The sequence below is a fragment of the Pseudonaja textilis genome, chromosome 7, assembly GCF_049901715.1.
Source record: "Pseudonaja textilis isolate UNSWEBS1 chromosome 7, rPseTex1.2, whole genome shotgun sequence".
Taxonomy (NCBI): Eukaryota; Metazoa; Chordata; class Lepidosauria; order Squamata; family Elapidae; genus Pseudonaja; species Pseudonaja textilis.
In genome coordinates, this window is record NC_141996.1 from 4,209,874 (window position 1) to 4,237,417 (window position 27,544).

At 43.8% G+C, this 27,544-nt stretch overlaps 1 protein-coding gene across 3 annotated transcripts in view; it reads right to left on the reverse strand.

Moving 5' to 3' along the window:
• The window catches only part of UVRAG (UV radiation resistance associated), a 90,371-nt gene that overhangs the window by 55,906 nt on the left and 6,921 nt on the right, over positions 1–27,544 (reverse strand). For 2 of the 3 annotated variants that reach the window (XM_087937805.1, XM_087937806.1), the window contains exons 2-6: positions 23,034–23,151; positions 18,549–18,583; positions 11,667–11,828; positions 9,799–9,873; positions 9,151–9,230 (exon numbers count right to left, since the gene is read on the reverse strand). In XM_087937805.1, the coding sequence (XP_087793931.1) occupies positions 9,151–9,230; positions 9,799–9,873; positions 11,667–11,828; positions 18,549–18,583; positions 23,034–23,151 (470 nt within the window). The remainder of the gene's footprint in view (positions 1–9,150; positions 9,231–9,798; positions 9,874–11,666; positions 11,829–18,548; positions 18,584–23,033; positions 23,152–27,544) is intronic. The other variant, XM_087937807.1, reaches the window with a different exon arrangement.

Below are 27,544 nucleotides of genomic sequence, written 5' to 3' on the forward strand. Positions count from 1 at the left end.
GCCCGATCGTGTGAAGCTGAGCGGTGACCCAATCATTCCGGATAGCGCCGTACTGCCAAAAGTCGAGCCCTACCTGCTGAGAACTTAACGGACTTTTCTTTTTCTTGTCGGAAGAAAGCAAAGCTAAAGAGCCTCATGCGTTTTCAGAAGTGAGGTTCTCCCCCACCGCCGCCTTCCTCCTCCTCCTGGGAAGAACGAACTTGCGGATTCCACTTCCGTTCAAAGGATTCCTCCCCTGGATCTGCCAGAAAGTCAACCGAAGGGAGACAACGAAAACAACACAAAATACCCAAAGGTGCTTTTTCAAGAGGCCACTAGAACTTCTGGGAGGTCCAGAAGCCTCTTGAAAAAGCACCTTTGGGCCAGTGGGTGGGATTCTACCGGTTCGGGTGAACCGGATGTTAAATTTGCATTTGGTTCACCGAACCCGTAGTTGAAACCGACCGGCTGGCCCTGCCCACCCTGCCACTCCCAGGAGTCTCTTCCATGCAGCCCATTTTCGCTGCAGGTAAGTGCAGGGTCCGTACGGAGGTTCTGGGGGGGAGGTGGGGGAGACAGGCCTTCCGGAAGTACCGGAAGTTTGGAAGCTCTCAGCATACATACAAGCAACCAGTGATAAATCATGGTCATCATCATATGTGAGCTAACTTCTGAATGTGTAAGAAATGTAACAGCCGCTATGTAGGACAGACGCACAGAAAACTAGCACAGAGCAGCCAGATACGCCAACTAGAAGTCGGGGGACCCAATGAAAACTGCTTCTTTTACAACCCACGGGCAGACCGAAGAATAGTTTCGATTGGGAAACTGTGAGCATCCTATATTAAAGCAAAATCCAAAACTGCTAGAAAAATTCATGGGAGCCTGGCACTCGGACAAATCAACCATCAAAAGGCACACAGACATTTACATACCATTCAAAAGATCCAAAAACAAAAAAACAAAAGTAAATCTGGCTATCAACAGATACACAGACACGAACAACATCTACGCACCATTCAAAAGAAACAAAAGCCAAAAAAAGGAACCAGAGAAACCAAAACAACTCCTCACCAGTAGTCAACACTCGGATGAGGAGAGATTAATACCAAGATTAATACGAGACCAACAATTCACAAAGCAGAAAGTACCCCAGTCCAGGAACCAGCTCAGACAAATAATCAAGTATTAAACAACCTACTAAAGAAACTACCAAAAACACTCCCGCCAACACTGAGAGGGCAAGCCACCTGTACATAAACAGAGAGCAAATCTCATTTCCTTTTAGCACTGATGCTGTTACCTAGTTGTGTCATGAAATGCCTGCAAGAAAACAACCAAGCTCAAGAGGCCCACAGAGATCACCCACTCACCCCCACGTGGATTTTTCCATGGCTAAAATCTATCCCATTTCCACACACGCATTTGTTTTGCATTTGGCTGGAGTATTCTTTTTTTTTTCCCCCAGAAGTTTACTTTCAGCATGATTTAAAACACCTTTGTTTCATTAAACAGAAAAAAGGCAAACCAGAAGCCAGGGGTCATTTCACTCCGTTCAAGTTTTTAATTTGTGACATCCTTTTTCAGGAGCCGTGCCTCGTTCCCGGGCTTTTTTTTTTTGCAACCCAAAAAAGGAAATCTTGCAAAGTCTCGGAAAGCAACAGGCTGTTTACATGGAAAGTCTGTTGCTTCCTCTGAGGATGAAAATTCTGTTTTCAAAGACAGGGAATATACACTGAACCACATCGGTGGTCCTTTAGAGTCCTTCTTAAGTGGCACTGAATATATGTGGATGCAACACCGAGAGAATAAAAATGAAAACAAGGATGCCATGTTGGCTTGCTCATCCATTGCCCGTTTAGTTTGAAGACAGATTCCCGTAAGATAACATAGGTACTGACCCCCATTTCCTAACGGAAGGATAAATGCAGGTCAAACCTGACCTATCAATATAGTTCTATAGTGAAAAAGATACAGGGAGTCCTCGACTTACAACAGTTCATTTAGTGATCATTCGAAGTTACAGTGGCACTGAAAAAGTAACTTATGGCTGTTTTTCAGACTTACGACAGTTGCAGCGCCCCCATGGTCATGCGATCAAAATTCAGATGCTTGGCAACTGGTTCATATTTATGATGGCTGTGTCAACTCAGAATAAAACATCCCTATGCCTGTTTTAGTAGTTGTCATAAAAGTGAGGGGGGAGGGGAGGAAGGAAATCTGGACAAGCAGTGCAGCCGTTTGAAAGTGGAAGTACGTTCCAACTCTTATCTTGAAAAGATTGTAACTAAACTACCAGAGCTTTTGCCCACGAATATATTTAATTGGAGAACATGAATGTTGACACCCAGCCCATGAATGGGCTCAATTGGAGAATCTGGTTGATGAGATACCCAGTGTGTGTGGGGGGAAATAGAGTCACAGGGGATTGTAAATGAGGTAGGCCAGAGTTGGCTTCCCACAGGGCAGTGCCAGTATGTCGCCTCTAATGAATTCTTTGAAGTTTTTTGAAGTTTGGCTCGAGAATCATGATTTAATTCGGGCGATTGCTGGAATCCTGACAGGCTGCAGGGTTCCAGGTTATATGACCTTCTGACAAGCAGAATCAATGGGGAAACCATGTTAATAGCAGCTGCAGTGATTCACTTAACAACAGTGGCAAGAAAGGTCATAAAATGGGACAAAATTCACCTAACAAATGTTAGCAATTGAACTTTGGGGCACAACTGTGGCCACGAGGCAAGAACAACCTATAGTTGGGATATGTGTGCGTGTGTGTGTGTGTGTGTGTGTGTGTGTGTACACATACACACACACCACTATAGGTTGTCCTTGCCATGTGTGTGTGTGTTTGTGTGTGTGTATATACATATATAGACCGTCATATATATGAACCAGTTGTCAAGTATCCGAATGTAAATCCACAAGACCATGGGGATGCTACAGCAGTCATAAGTGTGAAAAACGGTCATAAGTTGCTTTTTTTCATTGCCCTTGTAATGTCGGTCCCTAAATGAACTGCTGCAAGTCGAGGACTACCTGTAATATCATCATTAAGATACCACATAAAGCTACGTTCAATGCATATCTACCTCACACTTCCCATTGCCCAGGTTCCCTTTTCCTGGTTAAGTACCTCAATTCCTCCCGTGCTCTGATTTCTCTCCAAATGACAGCCCTGAGGTCTTGCCTTACTTAAGTCCCATCTTCAAATATAAGCCCAGAGACACTAATGCACCGCCAAGTTAAAAAATAGCGCGTGCAAACAGATGGATGAATAATAGATGGCACGTATTTTGCAAAAGCTTCTTCCGCAAAGTTGATTGCAGTCTAAATAAGCAACCTTTCAAAGTTGTCCCAGATATGCCGCACAGGATAATTGCCCCCAATTTTGTTCCGCAATCAATTCTGCTTAGGCTGAAATGGTTCTACGATTAACCATACATCAGAAATCGTAGTCAGATTCTTCCATTTCCTGACACAACATAATTCTCCTGATAAACAGCAATGCCTTGGAACAGGGCCCAGCTCTGACCCAATTCAACTTAGGAAAAGTTATCGTTGCAAGATTTAATACTAATTGCATGGATTAGGGCATGATGGCTTGTCATGAAGTGCTTTAATTTCGCACAAAGGGGTCCAGGAAGTTCACACAAATTGGCCAAGGGCCGAGAGATTTCCAAAAATTAAGCTTTCCAAATCTAAAGAGGTTGATAGGAACTGCCTGGGAACAAGCCGGGCACATCAATTCAAGTCTTGCAGAGAATAAATATTTTTCTTCAAAATTGGAATGTATTATCAGAGAGAGCCCCCAGACATACATCTATGAAAGAAACATTAATTACAATGGACTGACTTATTACCTGTAACTACGCTGAATTCAAGATCGATTTCTTGGATTTAAATTCTGAGATTTATCCAGGAAAGAATGCACTTTTGGTTAAGTATTACAGAAAGTTTACACAAATACACCCTTCAGCCCCAAGAGAAAGAAGAAAAAGAGAGGAGGGGAGGGAGAAGGAGAAGGAGAAGGAGGAGAAAGAGGAGAGGAGAGGAGAGGAGAGGAGAGGAGAGGAGAGGAGAGGAGAGGAAAGGAAAGGAAAGGAAAGGAAAGGGAAAGGGAAGGGAAGGGAAGGGAAGGGAAGGGAAGGAAAGGAAAGGAAAGGAAAGGAAAGGAAAGGAAAGGAAAGGAAAGGAAAGGAAAGGAAAGGGATGGAAAGGAAAGGAAAGGAAAGGAAAGGAAAGGAAAGGAAAGGGAAGGGAAGGAAAGGAAAGGGATGGAAAGGAAAGGAAAGGAAAGGAAGGGAAGGGAAGGGAAGGGAAGGGAAGGGAAGGGAAGGGAAGGAAAGGGAAGGGGAAGGGAAGGGAAGGGAAGGGAAGGGATGGAAAGGAAAGGAAAGGAAAGGAAAGGAAAGGAAAGGAAAGGAAAGGAAAGGAAAGGAAAGGGATGGAAAGGAAAGGAAAGGGAAGGAAAGGAAAGGAAAGGAAAGGGAAGGGAAGGGAAGGGAAGGGAAGGGAAGGGAAAGGGGACAATCAAAGAAAGGAGAGAAAAGAAAAAAACCTAACCATTTATTACAGGTAATCCTCAACTGACGACCACAGTGGAGCCCAAAATTTCTGGGGCTGAGACATTTGTTAAGTGAGATTTCCCCTATTTTACGACCTTTCCACCTCAGTTGTTAAGTGAATCATTGCAGTTGTTAAATTACAATAGTAACCTGAGGGTAAAATAAATCTGGCTTCCTCAATTGACTTTGCTTGTCAGAAGGTCACAAAGGGGGAATCACGTGACACACACACACACACACCCGGGACACATGGCAACTGTTATAAAGGAGGAGGAGGAGGAGGAAAATGGCGACAACGACAACCATGACTATGGAGTCCTTGGTATGCTCTCTGAGCTCACGGTGTTTCCTTGCAGACTCTTCATTACCCAACTAGGGAACATTAGCAGCACTAGAAGGCAGGAGGGGGAGGAGGGGGAGGACTGGAGGAGCCCTTGGTGCTCTCTGAGCTTGGGTGTTTTACTGCAGATGTTTCATTATCGAAGTGGGGAACATCATCAGTGCTAGAAGGGAGGGGAGTTTGTGAGGAGGAGGAGGAGGAGGAGGAGGAGGATGGGGAGGAACCTGGTATCGGTGTCTCTGAGATTGCTTGTTTTTTGCAGACATTTCATTACTCAGGTAGGAAGAGGAGGAGGAGGAGGAAGAGGAGGAAGATGACTGTGGGAGTCCTTGGTGCTCTCTGAACTTCTCTTCTTGCAGACGTTTCATTACCCAAACAAGGCAACGTCATCAGCGCTAAGGATGCTACCTAGTTTGATAATGAAACGTCTGCAAGAAAACCGCCAAGCTCAGAGAGCACCAAGGATCCCCCACTTCAACCCTGAGCTGCCAATATTCTCCTTTTATTGAGTGACAGGGGTGTTTTGGAAAGCCCCAGAGTGAACGGCTATTTTCCAAACCCGAGAAAAGCTCATTCTTTGCCACATGAATAAACCAACTCAGAAATTTCAACTGAAGCTTTACTTATTTGTTTGTTACATTTATTTACCACCTATCTCTCCAGGGAGCTACTCCGGGCAGCTCGCAGTAATAAAAAGGAAGAAGAATGAAAAGAGCGTAAACAGAAGGAAAACAACAGGACAATAAAATAAAACGATGACAGAGGAACGTGGTGAAAATAGGAATACAGTAACCCCACGTATGGATGGAGGCGTTCGAGCTTAACCAGGGAAACAGATTTAAAAGGCAGGCTGAGAAATTGAAGAGATAAAAATCGCATCAGCTTTCAATGTCAAGGGTTCGGTATTTCACAGATTACCTGAAAACATTGTTCTTATTAAGACCCAGTAGAGGACCAATCCATTTTTCCTCTCTTTAAAATGCACATTCTTCCCAGATCAACCCACAGTTCAGGAAGATCTCTAACCCAGCTAAAATTCTACACCCACTTGCCAGCTGTTAACATTCCTCATCTAATCCTTTTTTGCAAGATGTCCAGAGGTGATGGCCCTTCCTCAACTTAATAGAAAATTGCGCTGTCAGGTCTCGTTAAGGAGAAGAGGAAGGAAAGAGCTTGGGGTTTTGCTCGCGCTTGTCTCTCTCCCGCGTGAGTCAAACACAAAGCTGGTTACTAAATTCAGGAGGGACTGGCTCTTATCCTTGAGGTCCTTGGAAGAATTTAGGATTCCTAACCAAACCATCTGTCATGGTTAGCATGGATTTTGAGAAATGCTGGCATGCGTTTATGTATTTTCTTTGGAGACCGGGCTGCAAGTTGACTAGAAACAAGACAGTGGAGAAGCGAGAGAAAGTAATCCTTGGGAAAAAGAAAGGTGCATTTTCAAATATTACTAAAGCCCAAACTTCAACCTTTTTTTAAAAAAAAACCCTCACTTAAGTCCAAACTCTATACACTCTGGCCAAATAAAAATTCCCACTAGAGCCAACTGTCTGTTCTGATTACAAGAATGTAAACGATTTTGCCATTTAATTTTCCCTCCGTAAGAAATCAATATTATATTTTTCTTCCGGTTTTATGACTTCTATCATAAAACACCGCAGACTGGGTTTGCCTATTGCCCTATCCCATTAAACCATGGTTTATTTAATTGCTAATAATGAACCAACTATCGCTATCTGGGTTCATACACTGCTCTAAACCATCAGGCAGCTTGATTTTGGTATCTTACTGGGAGTGAATTAAGCTCCAAGGTCAACCAAAGCTATGGTTAACATGGGCATGATTTAAGAGACATTAAAGGGATTTGGGGAACAAACTTTGATTAATAGCTCTCAGGCAGGAAAACAGAACCTCCACATTCACTGGTTGAGTAAGTAAAAATCTCCTTGGCTAGAAAACCATCGCCTTCAGTCTTCCTGGAGGAATCTTAACAGGCAAACCACGTTAAGTAAAACTTTGAACTGGTTCAAACATATCTATTATTTTAGTGGTTGTTACATTTTTGATTGACTAGCTTTCTCTTAAAAAATAAGCAATCTTCTAAGACAAATGAAGGCGAATATATGGGTCCCACAATAATGTTGCAGGATCCAATCTGGGTCTGTCATGGGGACCAACCTCTGGTTGACCCAGATGGAATCCTGCAGCCTTCTAAAAAGCGCAAACGATCTGCAAAATGTTCTACCTGCTTTTGATTACAAATAACAGAAACTAGTGGGTATTTTGAGAATTTAAGAATTTAGCTTCCAGCGTTTTTTTTAGAAGTTTATGATTCCGATGCCTGAAGTAAGATTCAGTTCAGCTCTACTTCCTAGGCGATAGTGACATCTGCTGGACATCTGCTGCTCCTCCTCCAAAGGAGTTTGATTTACCAAATTCCAAGCAAACTCGAGTGAAGTTTTAGAAAGTTTTATTACTATTATTTATCAAACGTATAGGCTGCCCATCTTACAATCAAGTAACTCTGGGTACATAAAAACAAAGGTACAGAATATTAAAAGGATTATTTTTAAGGAGCTTTGCAAGGTTGGAAAGCACAGACCTTGAAACCCTAAGCATTTTCAGCGGCTCAGCTGTTTACAACTCTTTACGGCAGTTCAGTAAGCGCACTCACGCTTACAGGAAATGCAGTCCTCGACTTATGACAACGATTGGCTTCACTTGTCAGGTGGTCACGTAAGGGAATCACACGACCCTGGGGCCCTGCAACCGTCATAAACGTGGAACTGTTTTGCCAACCATCGGAATTTTGATTACATGACCACAGCAATGGTCGTAAGTGTGAAGAACGTCCGCAAGTCCCTTCTTGGGATGTTAAATGGTCACTAAATGAACAGTTGTAAAGTCGAGGACTACGTGTACACTTGTCTCTGAAAAGTGCCTCTCCCAACCTTTTGGGCACCAGGGAGCGGTTCCATGGAGAGAGGTTTTACCACGGACCAGAAGGGCTGCGGTTTGGTGTGCTGCCTGCATCCTGTGGGATGGGACTTCGCTTGTTTGTGCGACCCAGTTGCTGAAATGCTGCAGACCGGTGTCGGTCCATGGGCCAGGAGTTGGGGAGACCCAATAATCTAGAACATGGTGGTTCAAGCAGCTATGGGTACCTGTTGTGGCATGTTGGGAGGCTAGAAGGAAGAGGAGGCATGGGAGTCAGGATCAGCAGTGTGGCAACCTGAGAGCTCTGAAGGGGAAGTGGAAATGGAGCTGTCAGAGAGAGAGAGAGAGAGAGAGAGAGAGAGAGAGAGAGACTCACACACACACACACACACACACACACACACACACAGATGGAGCCTGGGCCGTCCGTCAGCCCTCAGGTGAAGCATCAACAGCCCCCAGGTCTGGAGGTGGCTGATGAGGAAGAGGAGGAACAGCTGGGTCCAGTGCCTGATGCACGGATGCACAGAAGGCAGAGAGGAGAGGAGAGCAGTGGAAATCTATGGGCCGGTCCTTGGGACGGAAGAGCCACCGCTGCTAGAGACCAGCTCTGGGGATCAAAGGCAGGGGGCGGAGATGAATAGATGTGGCAAACAACTATTCATCTCCCAGACAGATGGACTTGTTACCCAGCGGTGAGAGAGAAAACTTTTGGCAGGGGCTGCTAGCGCTCCTAATAAAAGGAATCTTGTTGAGTTCGTGTCAGAGGGTTTGTCGTGTTTGGGGAGCTGAGAGAGAACAGCACGAGTTGATCTTTCTCATACAGTACCTCTGCTTGAAACACCAACTGCCGGTCCAACTCCAAGTCCTATTTAAACGTTCACTATAAGGTCGAAGGAAAGCTACACCGAAAGGCAACATGACCACTGTTCATCACCGTGCCTGCTTCTCATTGTGAAAAGACACAACGACAATACTTTGCAACAATCAGAAGCTGCTTCTGCACATCTGGGAGGAGACTGTGGAACTATTTCTGTTCATTTTCTCCCTTTGCATTAATCTTCATTTTTTAATAAGTGTAACGCATAATGAAAATGTGATAAAAGAAGAACCGCCACAAGAATATTCATCTCGTAAAGGATGACATTACAACGCCTTCCGTTGAGGGCAAAAGAAACAAAACTTTCAGCAAGTCAACATTAAAGCGATCTTGAGGATAAAACGAGGTTACTATGCAAGGAGCTTAGGGCTATCACTAATGTCCCCCATAGCGTAGGAAAACCTTTTTTCAGTTCAGCTGCTTCTTAATTGGAAGCCGGGAGTTACCTTAGCAAAGAGAAGACGTCATATGAGTTACGCACACAATTGGGATCCACTTGCAGATTCTTTTGGATTTCTGAGACACCCTTAAAGACAAACAAGACGATGCGTTAACGTTTTTTGTTTTGGTAACACTGAAATTAAAGCCTTTCTTCCTAATTAAAAATATTCCACTTGCGTGTTCTGTCCACACACAGCGTTTACAGCCTAACCTTCACATGTGACATTTGTGTTTACCAACCTTCTCTCTTTATCCTCAAGCTACTTAGGAGCCTATTCTTATTAATTAGATTTTGTCCCCCCCCTTATTTTTTATAAATAACTCAAGGCAATGAACATACCTAAGGCTCCTTCCTCCTCAGATTTCCCCCACAACAACAACCTTGTGAGGTGGGTTGGGCGGAGACAGAGTGTGTGTGGCTGACCCAAAGTCACCCAGCTGGCTTTCATGCCTAAAGTAGGACTATAACTCACTGTCTCCTGGTCTCTAAGCCAACACCTTTAACCACTAGGCCAAACTGGCTCTCTAAGTTTCACCGGAAAGTTAATTTTAATTTTAACAAAACTGAAAAAAAAATATCCTGGAAAGCTAACGTGCTGTGCGGGTTGATGATTTTTAAGAAGCTACAGATGCTCCAGTGGGTGTAAGCTTACCTTCCGTTCGTACAACGCTCCATAATAGCCATCATTCAGCCCAAAAATGATTTCATTCGGGCTACGAGCATGTATCTGTTAAGTAAAACCAGTGTCACAGATTCAGTCAGCTTACTTTAAAGCCATTGTTTTAGTTCTTTTAGCACCCAGAGTGGCATTCTTTGTAGGGATCGTTTGTTTTGTGGCATCCTTCTGTTATTCAGGTTCACCACTGACCCTATAGAGGGGAAAGGAAGAAGCTGAAACTCGATCCCCTGAGTGGACTCATTTTCTGGGCCACAACGAACATTGTAAGAGAGCTTAAAAACCAATACAAAATCACACATAACCTTCACTTGTCGGGGGCCTCACAAAATCCGACATCACAATACATTTGTTAAGTCTTCGGGATTTAGAGTCTACTGAAGTACGCCGAAGCTAAACATCTGGAATTCACCGAAGAAGCTTCTTAGATGTGAAATGTTTTCAAGGAAAAACAGAAAACCAGAAAAGACTGGGGCCCTTTGGAAAAGCATCTTTGGGGCAACCATGACCTGGATGATTGAGAACCTCCATAGAGATTTAACTATCTGGAACTTTTAACTAATTTGGCTAGATAACAAACAAGCGAATTGGGTATACTTCTGTCTACAGATCGTCAACTTTCAAAACGAGTGATTAACGAGGCAATCATGTAGCCCAGTGGCTCATCCTTTGAGAGTGTGGTCTGATGTGATGAGAATCATCATCATCTTCATCATCTTAATGACCCCATCATCCCTTGCAGGGCGGAGTCTGGGCAACTGAATGAAGCCGAGTGTTTTAATGGCCAGATGCCCTTCTTGTCGCCAATGCAGAGTTCTATTCAGCAGATATATTCTCAACGTGCCCAGAGAGAGAAATATTTGCCTCTACCTAGGATCGAACTCACAGCCTCCTGATTGTGACGTGAGAGCTCCATCTCTAGGCCACCGTGCCATTCTGATATGACGAGAATGACCCTTATGTATTAAACTGATTGTATTTTTTTTACCCTAAAGCTGGACAGTCTCACGGTCATCTAAGAAAAGTATATATCATAAATTGAAAATCAATGTGAAGTTCTGTAACAAGTCAATATGTATCTAAACATACAGGAAGAGGGAGACAAATCAATGGGAGTGACATTTGACTTCCTGCTGACTTCCCCATTGACTTTGCTTGTGGGAAACTGGCAGGGAGCGTTGGAATCACGATCACGTGACTACAGGAATGCTGCAATAGCCACAATCCTGCACACAGAACTGATCTGAACATTGTGGACATTTTAGTTCCATGGAGTGATGAGTCCTGGATTCTTTTATGCATTTTTTAAAATTTAAAATTAATGGGTATTAGGCACCTTGACTTTTAAACTAACGGATTTTAGGCACCTTGATTCAAACATTGTTGTGGTATAATGTACAGCTTGGGCTATCTTGATGGTACGCACAGTGAAGAGTTTTACTAACGTATAGAAGATTTCTATTATCCTGCCAAAATTCTGTCCAGCATCTGCTAACTTTATATCTTGCGCCAAAAGTCCTTTGCAAAAGGCAACAAAACTTTCTTGTTTTTTTTTTTCCTTGAAAAAAATTCCCTTCTCATCCAAGACGCTTCTTCAGTTCTTCACATCAGAAGCTTCTTGGTTGAGAAGCGAAATCTTTTCAAGGGAAAAAAAAAAGCAACAACCGAGAAATTTCGGTTGCCTTTTGAAAAGGATCTTTGGGAGAACCCTGACCTAGATGATTCAGCATCTCCACAGACACTTATCTCTTGCAACAATTCTTTGCTATTCCATCAACAGATATTTGCTATAAATATCCTTAAATAGCCAATCCAAGTTGAAACGGTATACTTTATTCTTTTACCTGCTGGCCCAAATATTTGAGTCCATCTAGATTGACTTTCCACTCAATCAGTAGCTGATAGGTGTCATTCTTGCCACCCCATATCCTCACCACAAAGCAGGATACAGACGTATCAAGGCGGTCAGGCATTAGACCAAAATCAAGGCTTCGCCATGTTGGATTCTGTTAGGGTGGAAGAAGAGAAAATGAACTGTAAATACTCCAGATCGTTTTCCCACATAGAGAATTAGTATAGCGGTAATCCTCGACGTTAAGACCGGAATTGAATCCATGCGTGGTCATTAAGCAGGTCACCATGTGGCCATGCCCAATTTTACCAATTTTGCTACTTTTTTTTTGCAGCAGTCATTAAATGGGTCCGTTTAATGGTTCTGTTATCATTCGTAAATGCTAGAAATCAGCAAAAAAAATGCTGAAAATTGCACTTTCATAACCACGGGATGCTGCAAACAGCTGTTGATGTGAGCCAGTTGCTAAACATCCCTAATGCGATTATGTCATTATTTTAAAAAAGTTTTTACCTTTTATGACTCTAAGCTGCCCAGAGTTGCCTTGAGGTTAAGATAGGTGGCCTACAAATTTTATAAACAAATAACACAAAAAGATAACCCAGGGTGTGTGTGTAGGGACTTCAGAACTTCAAAAATGGGCTATTAAGTAACTCTGGGGAGGTCTGTTTGAACTTGGAATGGTGGTTCAAGGACCGGGTGTTAAACAAGGATCATGGCATGCCCCTGTTGGAGTCTGATTCTGAGGGGGGGTCAAACAGCTGACAGGGAGTGGGAGTGTGGCTCTGGTGGCTGTGGAGGAAATTGGGGAAGGGCACAGGCCGGCTGGGCATTCAGAGGAAGACCCAGGCCGACCCGCTCTTCATCTTAGGCACATAGGGAGGAACGGATAAGGAAGCAACGTGGGTTACGGGGGAGAAAAAGGCCCTGATTCCCTTCATTAGCTGCAGCTGGGGGAAGAGGGTGTTTGCGCACAGCTCCTTGCTGGAAGCAAAGCGTGCATTATCTTTGCTTGTCAAGTCCTATCTGGGTTCTGGCATCCTCCCAACTGTGTTTCGTTATCTTTTTGTTCTGTAATTCTTTATCCTGCCCTGTCTCGTTAATTGCTGCAGCTTGTGGTTTGTGTTGGTTTTTATTTATAATTTATAGGTACTTTGGGTTCCGACTAGTATTTCTTCCCTTTAAAAACTCTTCCTGGGAGAGTTTTTTCTCCAGCCAATGATAACTGGACATTGGAAGCCAAGTTGGAGAAATTAAAGGGACTTTACCTGCTTTTGTGACTTTGTTGCTTTTGTGCCACACCCTGGGTCATCACAGATCACCTGTGTGTTCAAAAAGGCTTCCAAAGATTGAGTTGCTCACTCTTTGTGCTCAACATTTGTGCAGATGCAGCCAACTGCTTGGTCACATATAGGTAGTCCTCAACCTACAACAGTTCATTTAGTGACCCTTCAAAGTTACGACGGCACTGAGAAAAGGGGACAAAGGACCATTTTTTCACACTTACGACCTTTGCAGCATCCCCATGGTCAGGGGATCAAAAGTCAGCCGCTTGGCAACTGGTTCACACTTATGACCATCGCGGCGCCCCAAGGTCCTGTGATCCCCTTTTGTGGACCCCCTCCGCAAGCCAAATCAATGGGGAAGCCAGATTCACATAACAACCAGGTTACTAACTTATCCACTGCAGCAATTCACTTAACCACCTTGGCAGGAAATGTCGTAAAATGGGGCTGAATGCACTGAACGAACGTCTCCCTTCACAACAGAAGTTCTGGGCTCAAACGTGGTCGTAAGTCGAGGACAGCCTGGAATAGGTTTCCAAAGAACCTCGAAGGGCAAGCGATCTGCATTTGCTCCAAAGTTACGACTATTGCAGAATCCGTTCCATTCAAGGGAGAGTCAGCTGCTTGGGGTTGATGGGATTAGCTTCATGGGAACAGACGAGAGAAGGTGCTACTCAGACCTTTAGGTCAGTGAGGACTAAACTTTTCGGCACCAAGTGCCCAAAGCATGCGGGCCCCCCTGCACATGTGGCCATGACCCCCTCGCACATGCATATGCGCCTCCCATGCTCCCACACATATGCGCATGACTCCTGCACCCTCTGCATGACTCCCCTGCAGATGCACACGCAACCCTGCAGTTGCACATGATCCCGTGTCCACCACGCCCTTCCACGCAGGTGCATGCAACCTCCACACGTGCCCTGACCCCCGCACATGTGCGGCAGAAACCCGAAGACCAGCTGGCCAGCGGGAGGCGCGGGTGCGCATACGCGGCTGAGCTGAGCTGGGGTGACGGCTCACGTGCCCAGAGAGAGGGCTCTGGGTGCCACCTCTGGCACGTTTGCTATAGGTTCACCATCACGGCTCTAGGTCCTTGGCCATGGTGACTGTTAGGATGCAACAGGCTCATTAATTAAGTCCAAAATGTAGGCGTCTCTTCATCTGAATCCAAAGTGCTGCTAGGCCCCTAATGTGGATAGCAATAGCCCTTAGCACTTATATACAACTTCACAGTTCTTTCTGGCCCTCTCTTAAGCGGTTTACAGAGTCAGCGTGTTGCCCCCAACAATCTGGGCCCTCATTTTACCCACTTCGGAAGGACAGAGGCTGAGGAGGGAGGGAGGGAGGGAGGAGGAAGGAAGAAGGAAGGAAGGAAGGAAGGAAGGAAGGAAGGAAGGAAGGAAGGAAGGAAGGAAGGAAGGAAGGAAGGAAGGAAGGAAGGGCAATAGCTCTAGACTTATATACCGCTTCACGGTGAAGCGGTTTACAGAGTCAGCCTCTTGCTCCCACAATCTGGGTCCTCCTTTACCCACCTGAAGGACAGAAGGCTGAGGGAGGAGGAGGAAGGAAAGAAGGAAGGAAGGAAGGAAGGAAGGAAGGAAGGAAGGAAGGAAGGAAAGAAGGAAGAAGGAAGGAAGGAAGGAAAGAAGAAGGAAGGAAGGAAGGAAGGAAGGAAGGAAGGAAGGAAGGAAGGAAGGAAGGAAGGGCAATAGCTCTTAGACTTATATACCGCTTCACGGTGCTTTTACAACCCTCCCTAAGCGGTTTACAGAGTCAGCCTCTTGCTCCCACAATCTGGGTCCTCCTTTTACCCACCTCGGAAGGACAGAAGGCTGAGTCAACCTTTGAGCCTGGTGGGATTTGAACTGCCAAATTATAAGCAGCTGGCTGCAGAAGTAGCTTGCAGTACTGCACTCAACCACTGCACCACAGAGGCTCCTTATACAGGTAGTATAAGGATACAGGTAGTCCTCAACATATGACCACAATAGGGCTCAAAGTTTTATGTTGCTAAGTGAGAAGTTTGTTAAACGAGCTTTGCCCCATTTTACGACTTTCTTGCCACCTTTGTTAAGTGAATCCCTGCAGCTGCTAAATTGGTCAAACGGTCACTGAGTGAATCTGGTTTCTCCATTGACTTCACTTGTCCGGAAGGTCACCAAAGGCGATCACGTGACCTAGGGCACTGCAACCGTCATAAATCTGAGTCGGCTGTCAAGCATCTGAATGTAAATCACGCACCCATGGGGATGCTGCAACGGCCGTAAGTGTGAAAAGCAGTCGTCGTAAGTCGTTTTTTTCAGTGCTACGGTAACTTCGAACGGTCACTAAGTGAACTGTTGAGGACTATCAGACCTGGGAATTAGGACGATCACCTGTATTGGAAAGACTTTTTCCAAAGGGACAGGTGTATATACCTTTTGGGAGCTCTGCTTAATTACAAATTGTCATTAAAAGCTTCCCTAACAATTGATGGATCGGCCATGACCTTACCTGAACCAGAATAGACTCTCTTCTGTCATCCATTTCCTAATTAACCTCAAAAATTGCACTCAGCATGGAGCTATTCTTCAAAGATGGTCAGGAAATTGATTCAGACCACCGCTGCCCAAGTATTATGGGATGCTACTTGAAAAGGCAATACTGGCTGCCTGTGAACTCTCAAGATCAATAGTTGTTTTCTATCCGCTCGATAGACCCCTTTGCCCTTCAGCTCAAGCAAGCATCCAAGATGGCTACGCAAAATGTTAAAGCCACCATTCAAAAGACCGGGGTGGGGTGGGGAGGAATCATTACCAATAAGTTCCATGTGCTGGTATGAGTACCAATAAAGGAGAATATCTGTAGCTCAGGGTTGAAATGAGGGGTCCTTGGCGCTCTCTGGCCTTGATTGTTTTAGAATAGAAGGGAAGGGAAAGGAATGGAGTGGAAAGGAATGGAGTGGAATAGAAAGGAGTGGAGTGGAGTGGAGTGGAATGGAATGGAATAGAAAGGAATGGAAGGGAGTGGAAAGGAATGGAGTGGAATAGAAAGGAGTGGAGGGAGTGGAGTGGAGTGGAATGGAATGGAATGGAATAGAAAGGAATGGAAGGGAGTGGAAGGGAATGGAAAGGAATGGAGTGGAGTGGAAGGGAATGGAAAGGAATGGAGTGGAGTGGAAGGGAATGGAGTGGAAGGGAATGGAAGGGAGTGGAAGGGAGTGGAAGGGAAGGGAATAGAAAGGAATGGAAGGGAGTGGAAGGGAATGGAAAGGAATGGAGTGGAGTGGAAGGGAATGGAGTGGAAGGGAATGGAAAGGAATGGAAGGAGTGGAAGGGAAGGAATGGAATAGAAAGGAGTGGAGTGGAGTGGAGTGGAAGGGAAGGGAATGGAAAGGAATGGAAGGGAGTGGAAAGGAATGGAGTGGAAAAGGAATGGAAAGAAGTGGAAGGAATGGAGTGGAAAGGAATGGAAGGGAGTGGAAGGGAATGGAGTGGAAGGGAATAGAAAGGAATGGAAGGGAGTGGAAGGGAATGGAAAGGAATGGAGTGGAGTGGAAGGGAATGGAGTGGAAGGAATGGAAAGGAATGGAAGGGAATGGAAGGAAGGGAAGGAAGGGAATGGAATAGAAAGGAGTGGAGTGGAGTGGAGGAAGGGAAGGGAATGGAAAGGAATGGAAGGGAGTGGAAGGGAATGGAGTGGAAGGGAATGGAAAGGAATGGAAGGGAGTGGAAGGGAATGGAGTGGAAGGGAATGGAAAGGAATGGAGTGGAGTGGAAGGGAATGGAGTGGAAGGGAATGGAAAGGAATGGAAGGGAAGGGAAGGGAATGGAATAGAAAGGAGTGGAGTGGAGTGGAGTGGAGTGGAATGGAATGGAATGGAGTGGAGTGGAATGGAATGGAGTGGAAAGGAATGGAAGGGAAATGGAAAGGAATGGAGTGGAGTGGAGTGGAGTGGAAGGGAAAGGAATGGAATGGAAGGGAAGGGAAGGGAGTGGAAAGGAATGGAACGGAGTAGAAGGGAATGGAATGGAATGGAATAGAAAGGAGTGGAGTGGAGTGGAATGGAACGGAGTGGAAGGGAATGGGAATGGAAATAGGATAGAATAACAGGGTCTTCCAGTCCACCCCTGCTCAAGAAGGAAACCCCACACCATTTTAGACAAACAGTTATCCAACTGCTTTTTGAAAAACTTCCAGTGTTGGAGCATTCACAACTGTGAATCGGATGTTCTTTGCAGAAGGCAAAGACGTTTTGAATTCAGCCTCTGGACATTACAAGTGGTATTTGAAGACTCTTGTATCGCAAATTATTTCTTGTCTGTTATCTTTCGGGAAACCTCGCATAGCTTGGCAAGGCTTGTGCTTATCACAGCTAATTATTTTGCAGAAGCATTAAAAGATTTCTGTTTCCTTTGGATTGTGTTTGATTTGTTGGAAAAGGGCCCGTGGGTCAGAACACAACCACAATGGAGCCCAAAATTCAGGTTGCTAAATGAGGCATTTGCTAAATGAGTTTCGTCCCATTTTTTGACTTTTCTTGCCACGTTTTGTCCATTGTTAAGTTTGCAATATGGTTGTTTAAGCGGATCTGGCTTCCCCACTGGCTTCGCTTGTCAGAAGGTTGCAACAGGGGAAGACATAACCCCGGGACACTGCAACCGTCGTAAATATGAGTCGTCCGTGGCCAAGCGGCTGAATTTTGATCACGTGACTGCAGGGATGCTGCAATGGTTGTAAATGTGAAAGACGATCCTAAGTCACCTTTTTTTCAGTGCTGTTGTACTGGTAACTTCAAACGGTCACTAAACAAACTGCTGTAAGCCGAGGACTACCTGGACTTATCACACCTGGCTACACCAGGTAACGACACCAGTTGTAATGGGAGCATCAACAGTGACAGTCACTGGCTTCAAAATGGCAGGCAGAACTAGGCAGCTAAATCGGCTTTTATTATTTTATTTATTTAAAATACTTATATAACCACCCATCTTGCAAGCAACGCTGGGTCTCTCTCAATCCAAAGTTAAAGCAATATACAGACACCCTATCAAAAGTCCAGAGATTAACGGGTTACATTAAAAACAACAAAACCTTTCTTATTTCATGCAAGGAATGCAATAAACATTAAAAAGGGATGGTGCTCACCCTGTCACATCCCAGCATTTTGAAGCCAGTTACTGTTACTGCAGGACCTCCAGGCTGCAGCCCTTTAAAGGAGCGCCAGTCCTTCCCTTGGATTATCGTGGCTGCCTCATACTGCATAAACATGCATTCCATACTATGATCCACAAAAATCTGTTTCAAAGTTAGCTAGCAGTCTTTGGTTTAAAGCAGTAATAGATACAACTCAAGTAATTTGCACAGGGAGTGACACGAGGGGGAAAAAACGGTCCCATTTTGGGTTAATAACCATTTTAGAGCAAGGGTGGGCCCCTATGGGGATTTTACCACCTGTGGGCTTCAATTCCCAGAATTCCTGAGCCAGCACAAATTCCGGGAGTTGAAGTCCACAGGTTGTAAAGTCGCCAGAATTGCCCACTGCTGGTTGAAAGGGAAAAAAAATTAAAGGAAAACCTTAGTCAAGATAATAACAGCTCACTTACCAGTGAATTCTTTATGACCTCACTCTTATAAAATTCTATTAAGAAAAAAAAGAAAAAAAAAGAAATTAAAAGGAAGTTAGAGATCACATCGCACAGATTCCTAAGGATATCGAGCCGGGAGAGCAAAACAGCGATTGATAATTAAACCAAGTGGAAATCCTAGAGATGTCAAGGTATACAAACAATGGTTGTTATAAAGGATAATCCTTAAATTACATGGAAACCAAGCCTGTGGGAACCCATACCTACTGAACACTCGTTATCGGAAAAAATCAGCTTTTTTTGATAGCCTATAAAAATCAAGCTCTGTCTCTTCTGAAAAGATTGTTTTTATCAAAGAAATCACCAAGGTTCTTCATTATCTAATCGGCATAAAGAAGATTGCAGCCAAGAACGAAATATTCGATGGTGGGATGGGGACATCAGCAAAAACAGGCATTAAATAGCTCTGGAGATGTCTGTCATAACCTGAAATGGTCGCTAAGGGACCGGTCATTAAGCGAGAACTACCTGTATCTTTCAGCTACTCAGGCCAATAGGTGATGCAACCAGGGGTGGGATTCAAATTTGTAACAGCCAGTTCTGTGGGCGTGGCTTAGGTGGTGGGCGTGGCTTGGTGTTATTATGTGACTGGGTGGTCATGTGACTGGGTGGTCATGTTATTAGCTGGGTGTGGCCAACTCAACATCACTTACATCGAAGCACGCATCTCCTCGCCTGGCCTCTCATGACTGTGGGGATGCTGCAACAGTCGTAAGTGTGAAAAAGGGTCATAAGTCACTTTTTTTCAGTGCCATTGTAACTTTGAAGGGCCACTCCACACAAGCAAAGTACCAGCAAAGGAGGGAAAAAAACTCCAGGGAAGTTCCTGAGACAGGAAGTCTAGTCCTGCCAAGAATGTAATAAGGGTTAACGGAGAGGCAGTTTCTGTAAGCAACACCAGATTGTTTCCTTCCTGCCTTCCTTACAGGATTAGCCCAGTAATTTCTTCTAACAACCGGTTCTCCCAACTGCTTAGAATGATAACAACCGGTTCTAGCGAATAGGTGCGAACTGGTGGAATCCCACCCCTGGATGCAACCCTTAATCTGAGAGATACTGATGATTATTCAAAGCTTAGTTATTGAGATAAGCATCTTTCGTGGCATCAAATCTGATGCCACGAAAGATGCACACTAGAACGGTGTGGTGTACTTCCATCCAGTTATCAGTAAAAAAAGGCACATTAATCAGATCACACAAACCCAAAAGGTAAATGTTCAAATTGTTCTTGATTAAATATTAAATACAGGTAGTCCTTGACTTGCAACCACAATTGAGCCCAACATTTCAGTTGGTATGTGAGACACTTGTTAAGTGAAGTTTGTTCAATCCGGCTCAAGGTTGACTCAACCTTCCGTCCTTCCGAGGTCGGTAAAATGAGGACCCAGATTGTTGGGAGCAGGAGGCTAACTCTGTAAACCGCTTAGAGAGGGCTGTAAAGCACTGTGAAGCAGGATGTAAGACTGCTATTGCTTAGGAAGGAAGGAAGGAAGGAAGGAAGGAAGGAAGGAGGGAGGGAGGGAGGGAGGGAAGAGGCTGACTTGGTAAACTGCTTAGAGGATTGGAAAGCGCTATGTAAGTGCTATAGCTATTGTTCTTTTTTACGACCTTTCTCGCCACAGTTGTTAAGTAAATTGCTACAGTTGTTAAATTAGTGACAGGGTTTTTAAGTGAATCTGCCTCCTCCTGGACTTTGCTTGTCAGAAGTTCGCAAAAGGGGATCACGTGATCCTGGGACACTGCCATCACCATAAATACGAATCAGTTACCAAATTGCCAAATTTGGATCATGTGACCACAGGGGTGCTGCAACAGTCATAAAACGCGAAAAATTGTCACTTTTTTCAGTGCTGTCGCAACTCTGAACAATCACCAGATGAACTGTTGTAAGTCAAGGACTAGCCGTATATAAATATTAATTGAAAATTCACATTAGTTGTTTTTACACTCTTATGAGGACTACGGTAAGAGAGGGATTTTGAGATTTTGCATTTGGCACAAACGTGGTTAATTAGCACTACTGAAATACCTAATCAGGCAGCCCATGGAATAGCAGCATGTTCACAGATAATACCACTAGAAGGGTATTCAGGGATATGTTAATTAAAAAAATTATGGACTGTGCGGAAATGAAAAGCTTCCCATGGAGTTGCAAGAGAAGGAAAAAAGAGAATTCTACACGGTCTGGGAAAACCTATATACTTGGATAGATAACAGGAATAATAGTTAATATATAATGTAAATGTGAATAATGTATACATGTATACAGATATAAATAATGGAAGATGGAAAAAACTGACGCCACAATGTATTGCAAAAATGATTTGTGGTTTTTGTTTAAAAAACTGTAAAACTTTAAAAAATTTTTTTAAAAAAAAGGGATATTCAGTGATTGGCTTCACACAACCAGATTAAGTAAAACCATGTAACAAAACTGTTATATATTATCCAGCACACAACAGGAAAAAAAAGCACAGGCAGTCCTTACAACACATTTAGTGACCGCTCAAATTTACAACGGCACGGAAAAAAATTGATTTATGACCATTTTCGCGTTTACAACTGTTGCAGCATTCCCATGGTCATGGGATCAAAATTTGGACGCTTGGGGAATTGGTTCCTGTGTATGGTGGCTGCAGGGTCCCGAAATCACGTTGATGCCCCCTTTTCCACCTTCTGACAAGCAAAGTCAACGGGGAAGCCAGCCCTTTCGTAAGAACCCTTATAAAATGCTCTAGGTCAGGGGTCTCCAACCTTGGCCAGTTGAAGTCCGTCAGACTTAAAATGGCCAAGGGTGGAGACCCCTGATCTAGAGAGAATTTCCCCTTAGGCACAAAAGCCCCCCACCTTTTTTTTGTTCCTCTCCTGTGCTGGAAATAAAGATAATGCAAAGGAAAACCAAGTGATTATTTTTTTTTTGAACAACGAAATCTTCTTCCATAGCATCTGTTATGTACGAACGAAGGCGAATATACGTGTCCCAAGGATAATGTTGCAAGATCCAATTTGGAAGTGGTGGGAGCTTCATCCCTGGAGGCTTTCAAGAAGAGACTGGGCTGCCATCTGTCAGAAATGGTGTAGGGTGTCTCCTGGACTAGATGACCTACAAGGTCCCTTCCAACTCTGGTCATCTGTTATCAGGACCAGAAATTTTGTCTTCTGAGCTTTCGGACTCATGCTGGAGCCTGTCTTGAGGGAACTTCCCTCTGGCCTACAAAGAGAGAAGTTCTGGCTAGAGAGGATGGAGGGAACAAGTACGAAAGCTCGCAAATACAAAACCTCTGGTCCCGGTGACAGACCCAGATTAGATCCTGTATTATGTATGTATGTATGTATGTATTTGATTTCTGTAACTGCCCATCACGGTATCTAATCCTAGCCTATTTTTTCAGTCATCAACTATGTAAAATATCACAGGTCATTTGGGAAGGAATATTGTTGTGGTCAGACGGCAGCGGAATCAGGCAGTGGGGAAGAATGGGGACCAGTCCGGGAGTCTGGGGAGGACTTGAATGAGGGTCCTGCATCCGATGCAGAGATGGGGCCAGGACCCTCTGGGAGTGGGGTGTTGACTGGAGCCTCTGGAGTCTGGCAGCAGCGAGGCAGAGGAACAGGGGGAGCCTGTTCCCAGTGCGCGTGTGCGCAGAGCTGCTAGAAGGCAAGAGCAGCTGAGACAAAAGGGGCGACTTGGGAGTAAGGCTTGGAGGTGATTGCCCCTCCCATAAGGGATAAAGGACAGGCAAAGGTGAAGAAACCTTCGCAGGCAGCAAAGTCATTCGCTCTGTTCGGATTAAACCTTGAAGCTGTGTGGACTTTGTAGTTAGGTTGGTTTTTTTATAGTTCCTTTGGCACTTTAGTTGTTGGCAGCCATTCAAAGGAAAGGTGGGTGCTTATCTCGAGAGACTGTTTGGGACTCATTACCGCCTGGGAATGAACGTAATTCCCAGTGTTGAAATAAAACAAGAATTGTTTTAACGAAGAGTGTGCTTAATTATGGCCTTGGAATCCCTGGTCAGAACAAATATAAAGAACTCTAAAGAGAGACTTCCTAGACCAGGGGTGTCAAACTCAAGGCCCGCGGACTGGATCTGTCCCACAGGGTGCTTAGATCTGGCCCAGGGGGCTGCCCTGGAAACAGCAAAGGACCGCCCCAGGGTGCCTCTGCCAAGGAAAACGGAGCTCGGCAGGGACACCCGCGGCCCTCCCAAGCTCCATTTTCGCTGGCAGAGGGTTGCAGGAAGCCGTCGCAGCTGAAAATGGAGCTTGGGAGCCCATTTTTGTTGGCAGAGACATGAGTGACACTGAGCTGGCCACACCTACCCCAGCCCCCCAAGGTCAAACCCAGCCCTGATGTGGCCCTCAATGAACACGAGTTTGACACCCCTGCCCTAGACAAACTGAGCAGATGGAGATGGAAATCAGTGACAAGAAACATCTCTTTACCTTTACATATATTTATGTTGTCGCACAAGTGAAGGGTGAAGTAGGTGTCCAGGAGGCGATAACCGTTCCTATTGACAATATTCCGGGCTGCAATGTTACGCAAATGCCTGAGACGACGCTGGAAAAGAAAACGTTACAAATATTAAGCAATGTTCGCGTTATTATTAAGCTGTTTAATAAATGCGGTGTTGTTTAACATGTAACACTGGGTAAGAACAGCTCATGTTTGTTTTGAGATGTTTTTATTCTTTCTAAAGTTTTGTTCTCAAAGATCCAGACTGCTATTGTCCCTCTGTCTTGGCCTTTCAAATAAAAATCCTACATGTGTTCCTTACGCACCCAGATATAAAAAGCAAAATAAATTCTCTCGCTATATGTAGCTTCAGTTAAAAATGTACAGAAAGCCCTCCTATATTCCTTGCAGACAGCTGGTTATTTGCATTCTTTTAGAGACTTATTGAGGCCACTTGGAGATTTGTTTACGTCTCAGGGTCACTTGAGTAGGGCAAGAAGGCTCCACACTCATTTGCACCACTCAGGTGATCCTGAGGGCACAGACAAACCTCTAAGTGGCCTCAATGACTTCTCTAAAAAGAATGTAAATGCCACCTGTATAAATATAAATCCTTCCGTCCTTTACCATCCAGTCTGAGCTGAAGAAGCTTCTTGGGTGAGAAGCGAAACATCTTCAAAGAAAAAAACTACAGAAAGTCCAGTTGCCTCCCGAAAAAAAAGCACCTCTGGGGCACTGAAAAACCATAATATTTAGCAGAAAGCAGCAGTACATAGGAGTATTTCACCAATTCCAACCTCCCACAACTTCCTCTGCAAAACACTTACAAATCACACCATGACCAGTGCCAATTAAAATTATCTTTATCCACTTCATTCTGAACAAGAAAATTACATTACAATCTCAATGGCTATTAACTGTTAACATGGTTTAAGCCCATTAACAAGAAGTACCAAACTGTTTTCCAGGAAGAAAGCAAGAGATAAAAACCATCTGGAGAGAGACATTCAGTTTCCCTAAACTATTCAAATACTGTTTTAAAACAAAAAAACATTTGTTGAGCGGTAAGCTAAAAACTACGGCTTATAAACTAGAATGCTTGGCTTCCCGCTTCTCACTGAACAGCCATAACTCTTTCAGCAACTTAGTGTTAGATGAAATTTTAATTTCCCCCTGACTACATCTACATTTTACACATAATTTGTTTTACTCCATTTGCAACACAGGCTGCACATAGCAATCTATATGGAAAGAAGCATGAAATTCTTTAACAAGCCATAGGTTTTTTTTTAAATTAATGAGTCATGGTTTGTGATAAATATGATGGATTAATAGATAAATAAACCTAAGGGTTTACAACTTTCCATTCATTCCTTTATTAAAAGTATTAAATGAGACTACACACACAAAAACCAAATACACATCATTCTTTACATGAAAACTTGAATGTGTCACTATCAAACACTGGCCAGCCAAAGGGAAAACATTAATAGGTAATGATTCTGTCTTGTTTTAATGAATCTTATAAATTTCTGAGCTGTAGTGGCCCCATGGTTAGAATGCAGTATTGAAGGCTTAATTATCTCTGCCCACTGCCAGGAGTTCAATCCTGACAGGCTCAAGGTTGACTTCCAACAGTAAACAATCAGTAAAATGAGGGCCTAGATTGTTAGGGGCAGGATGCTGTCTCTGTAATCTGCTTAGAGAGAGCTGTAAAGACAGAGCTGCACTAAGGAGCAGTATGTAAGTCTAAGTGCCATTGCTATGGCTAATATCCTTTCATTAGAAACTTGAGTCCACAGAGAATCATATTCTCTTTCTCTTCCAGGGAATTTGCTCTTGAAAGGAAGAAAATAAGAGGCTGTTACGAAACTCTTCCCTTACCATTTCCTACTGTCGTTTTTATGCATATCAAACTTCCTCTTTTCTTATATCAGTTTACTGGGACAGGGCAGGGCATCAACAGGCTCTTGTAAGAGTGCCGGTCAAACATTGCAGCAAAAATATGTTGTACGCATCTTCCTAAACATTTGCAAAAAAAATAAAAAATCCACTGGACCACTGTGGCAAGATCTACATTGGGCGGCCCTTGAAGAGCATGTTCAGCTGCTCCAAAACAAGGGGCTCCAGGAGGCACGAACATTTCATGATGCACTGAATAGCACCACGCTTTGAGAATGGCGCTAGCTAGCAACTGGGTGTGATTCCAAGTTCTAACAATCGAATGAAAGCCCTTCATGGAACACAGGGCCTGGATATCTGCAGGGACTTTACGAAGTAACACCTGCCTGCTGGATAACATCAAGTAAGGTGGGTCCCATCGGCGTCCCCTTATTAAGGGACTGTATCTTTAGGGGCCATGGGCAGATAGCAATAGCCCTTAGACTTATAGGCCGCTTCACAGTCCTCTGCCGCCCTCTCTAAGCGGTTTTACAGATTCAATCTATTGCCCCCAACAATCTAGGTCCTCATTTTACCCACCTCGGAAGGATGGATGAGTCAACCTTAGCTGGTCAGGATCGAACTGCTGACAGTCGGTGCCTTTTCAATCACTGCTTCCTCCTTTGGCCTAATCTGGATTTTGAGTCATGACAACTGGACTTCTTTTTTGGTTTCAAATGTCTCACTGCTTATCCAAGTAGCTTCTTCAGTCCTTTGGAGCAGCATTTTCCTGGACCTCTTCTCTTCTCTTAGAAAGTCAGAGCTGGTTGTTCCAAAAGATCTTAGCAGCTGAAATAGATTGGCTTCTCTAGCTATGGAAGTTGAGCATTATGGTTGGTTGGACTGTTGTGTGTTCCTAGTCCTATATATGTGATTTTATAAATTATATGGATTGTTACTTTTTGTGTTTGTGTTCTTCTGAAAATACAGAAGTAGGGAATATAGGACATTGAGGGTGATTTTGATATAAGTGGTTTATAAACCCTGGAAACGCTTGAATAAATACATTTATATTCTGGATCTTAAACAAGATGGCTCAAAATGCCCAAAGTACCTGAAAACCCTTCGCTAGGCTTCATACATCACCAGATTTTAAGATTCTTTTAATTTTTTTATATGGTCTTACACACTTTTAAAGTATGTTTAAATATTTTTTTTGTATTTCATTTTTGTAAGCCATTCAGAGTTATGCAATTGAGATATATAGCCACCTATCTCAAATGCATGGCTCTGGGTGGCTGTATAAATCAAAATAAGTACTTTTTTAAAAAAAATAAAAATAAATTACATTGGAAGCTAACATACCAGTACTACAAAGTTAATATCACCCTCAAAGATAGTATTTAGTTTCAAGGGTGCTTTCGGGTTCTTACAGTGCCTCAGTAATGTCTGGGACAATGTAAGAATGACGCCTCCAGCTATTAGGGGAAATTTGACCACCTGTTTCAAAAAATAAGCTGCTGCAGGAAGTTAGCACCCACTCCTCTCCTACAAAAATGAAATATCCTTGGAAATATTAAAAAGGCAGAATATTTCCCCTAAAAAGAGAAGTAGAAACTCAGAAGCAGAAACTCACCTGAGAAGCAGAAGCTCACCCCCACTTTTGTTAATGGGTAGGCCATTAAGGCCTGGGCCAGAATATTCTACATAGCAAAGCCCTCTACCCATCTCACCATCTGGCCTGGGAAGATTGCATCAGGCAGCACTCGGGTGAAGCCATGTGGTCCAGCTAAGACCACCACCCCTGGGAGTCTAACAGCCAATGGGATACATTTCTTACTCAGGAACAGGAAACACTAAGGTGGGGCCCAACAGAGGGTATAAAATAATTGCACTCTCAGCATCTTTGCCCCTTGTCTTCTTTTTTTTCCTTCACCCAACGTCTTGAAGCATGTGATCATCCGTTTCACTTAGGAGCTCCAAGCCACGTGGCTCTGTCCAACATTAAACCATCTTTCCAAACAGCCTCCACGTTTCCAGTGTCTTTCTTCCCCACTTGGAACTGAACCCAGAAGGATAATTCTTCCTACACTGCAATGATAGATAATTTCTGAGAGGCTATGGCAGCCCCAGGTAGTTGGGTGAATAAAATCTAGAGAAATCTCTGTTGTATCTAAAACACAGCCGATGTTAGATGTTAGAATTCAAGCAACATCTCCATGAAGAGCTGTTCTTTACTTCTAAATAAAAATATATCTGCTGACTGAATGCCAACAATCAGCAAAGCAACTTCAAAGAGATCAACTGATGCCAGTGTAACTACTCACAATGTTAAGCTTATGTTATTACTCAAATACTACTCAACGGAATGTACTAAGAATATAAGTTGGCTTTGTTCTCCTTAGTAGCCTATTCACAGCCAAACAGGAAAATAACTCCCGTGGAGTATTAAGCTCAATAAGAACCTTATGAGTTGAGAGAAGAACCTCATGAGTTGCTGGTCGTAAATTTTTAAGAGACAGACTTGCACAGAACTTGTGATAAACATTCACTTCCAACACTTCGCTGCTTTAAATTATTTTAACAGTTTGTTTGTGCAAATTGTTCTACAGGGAAG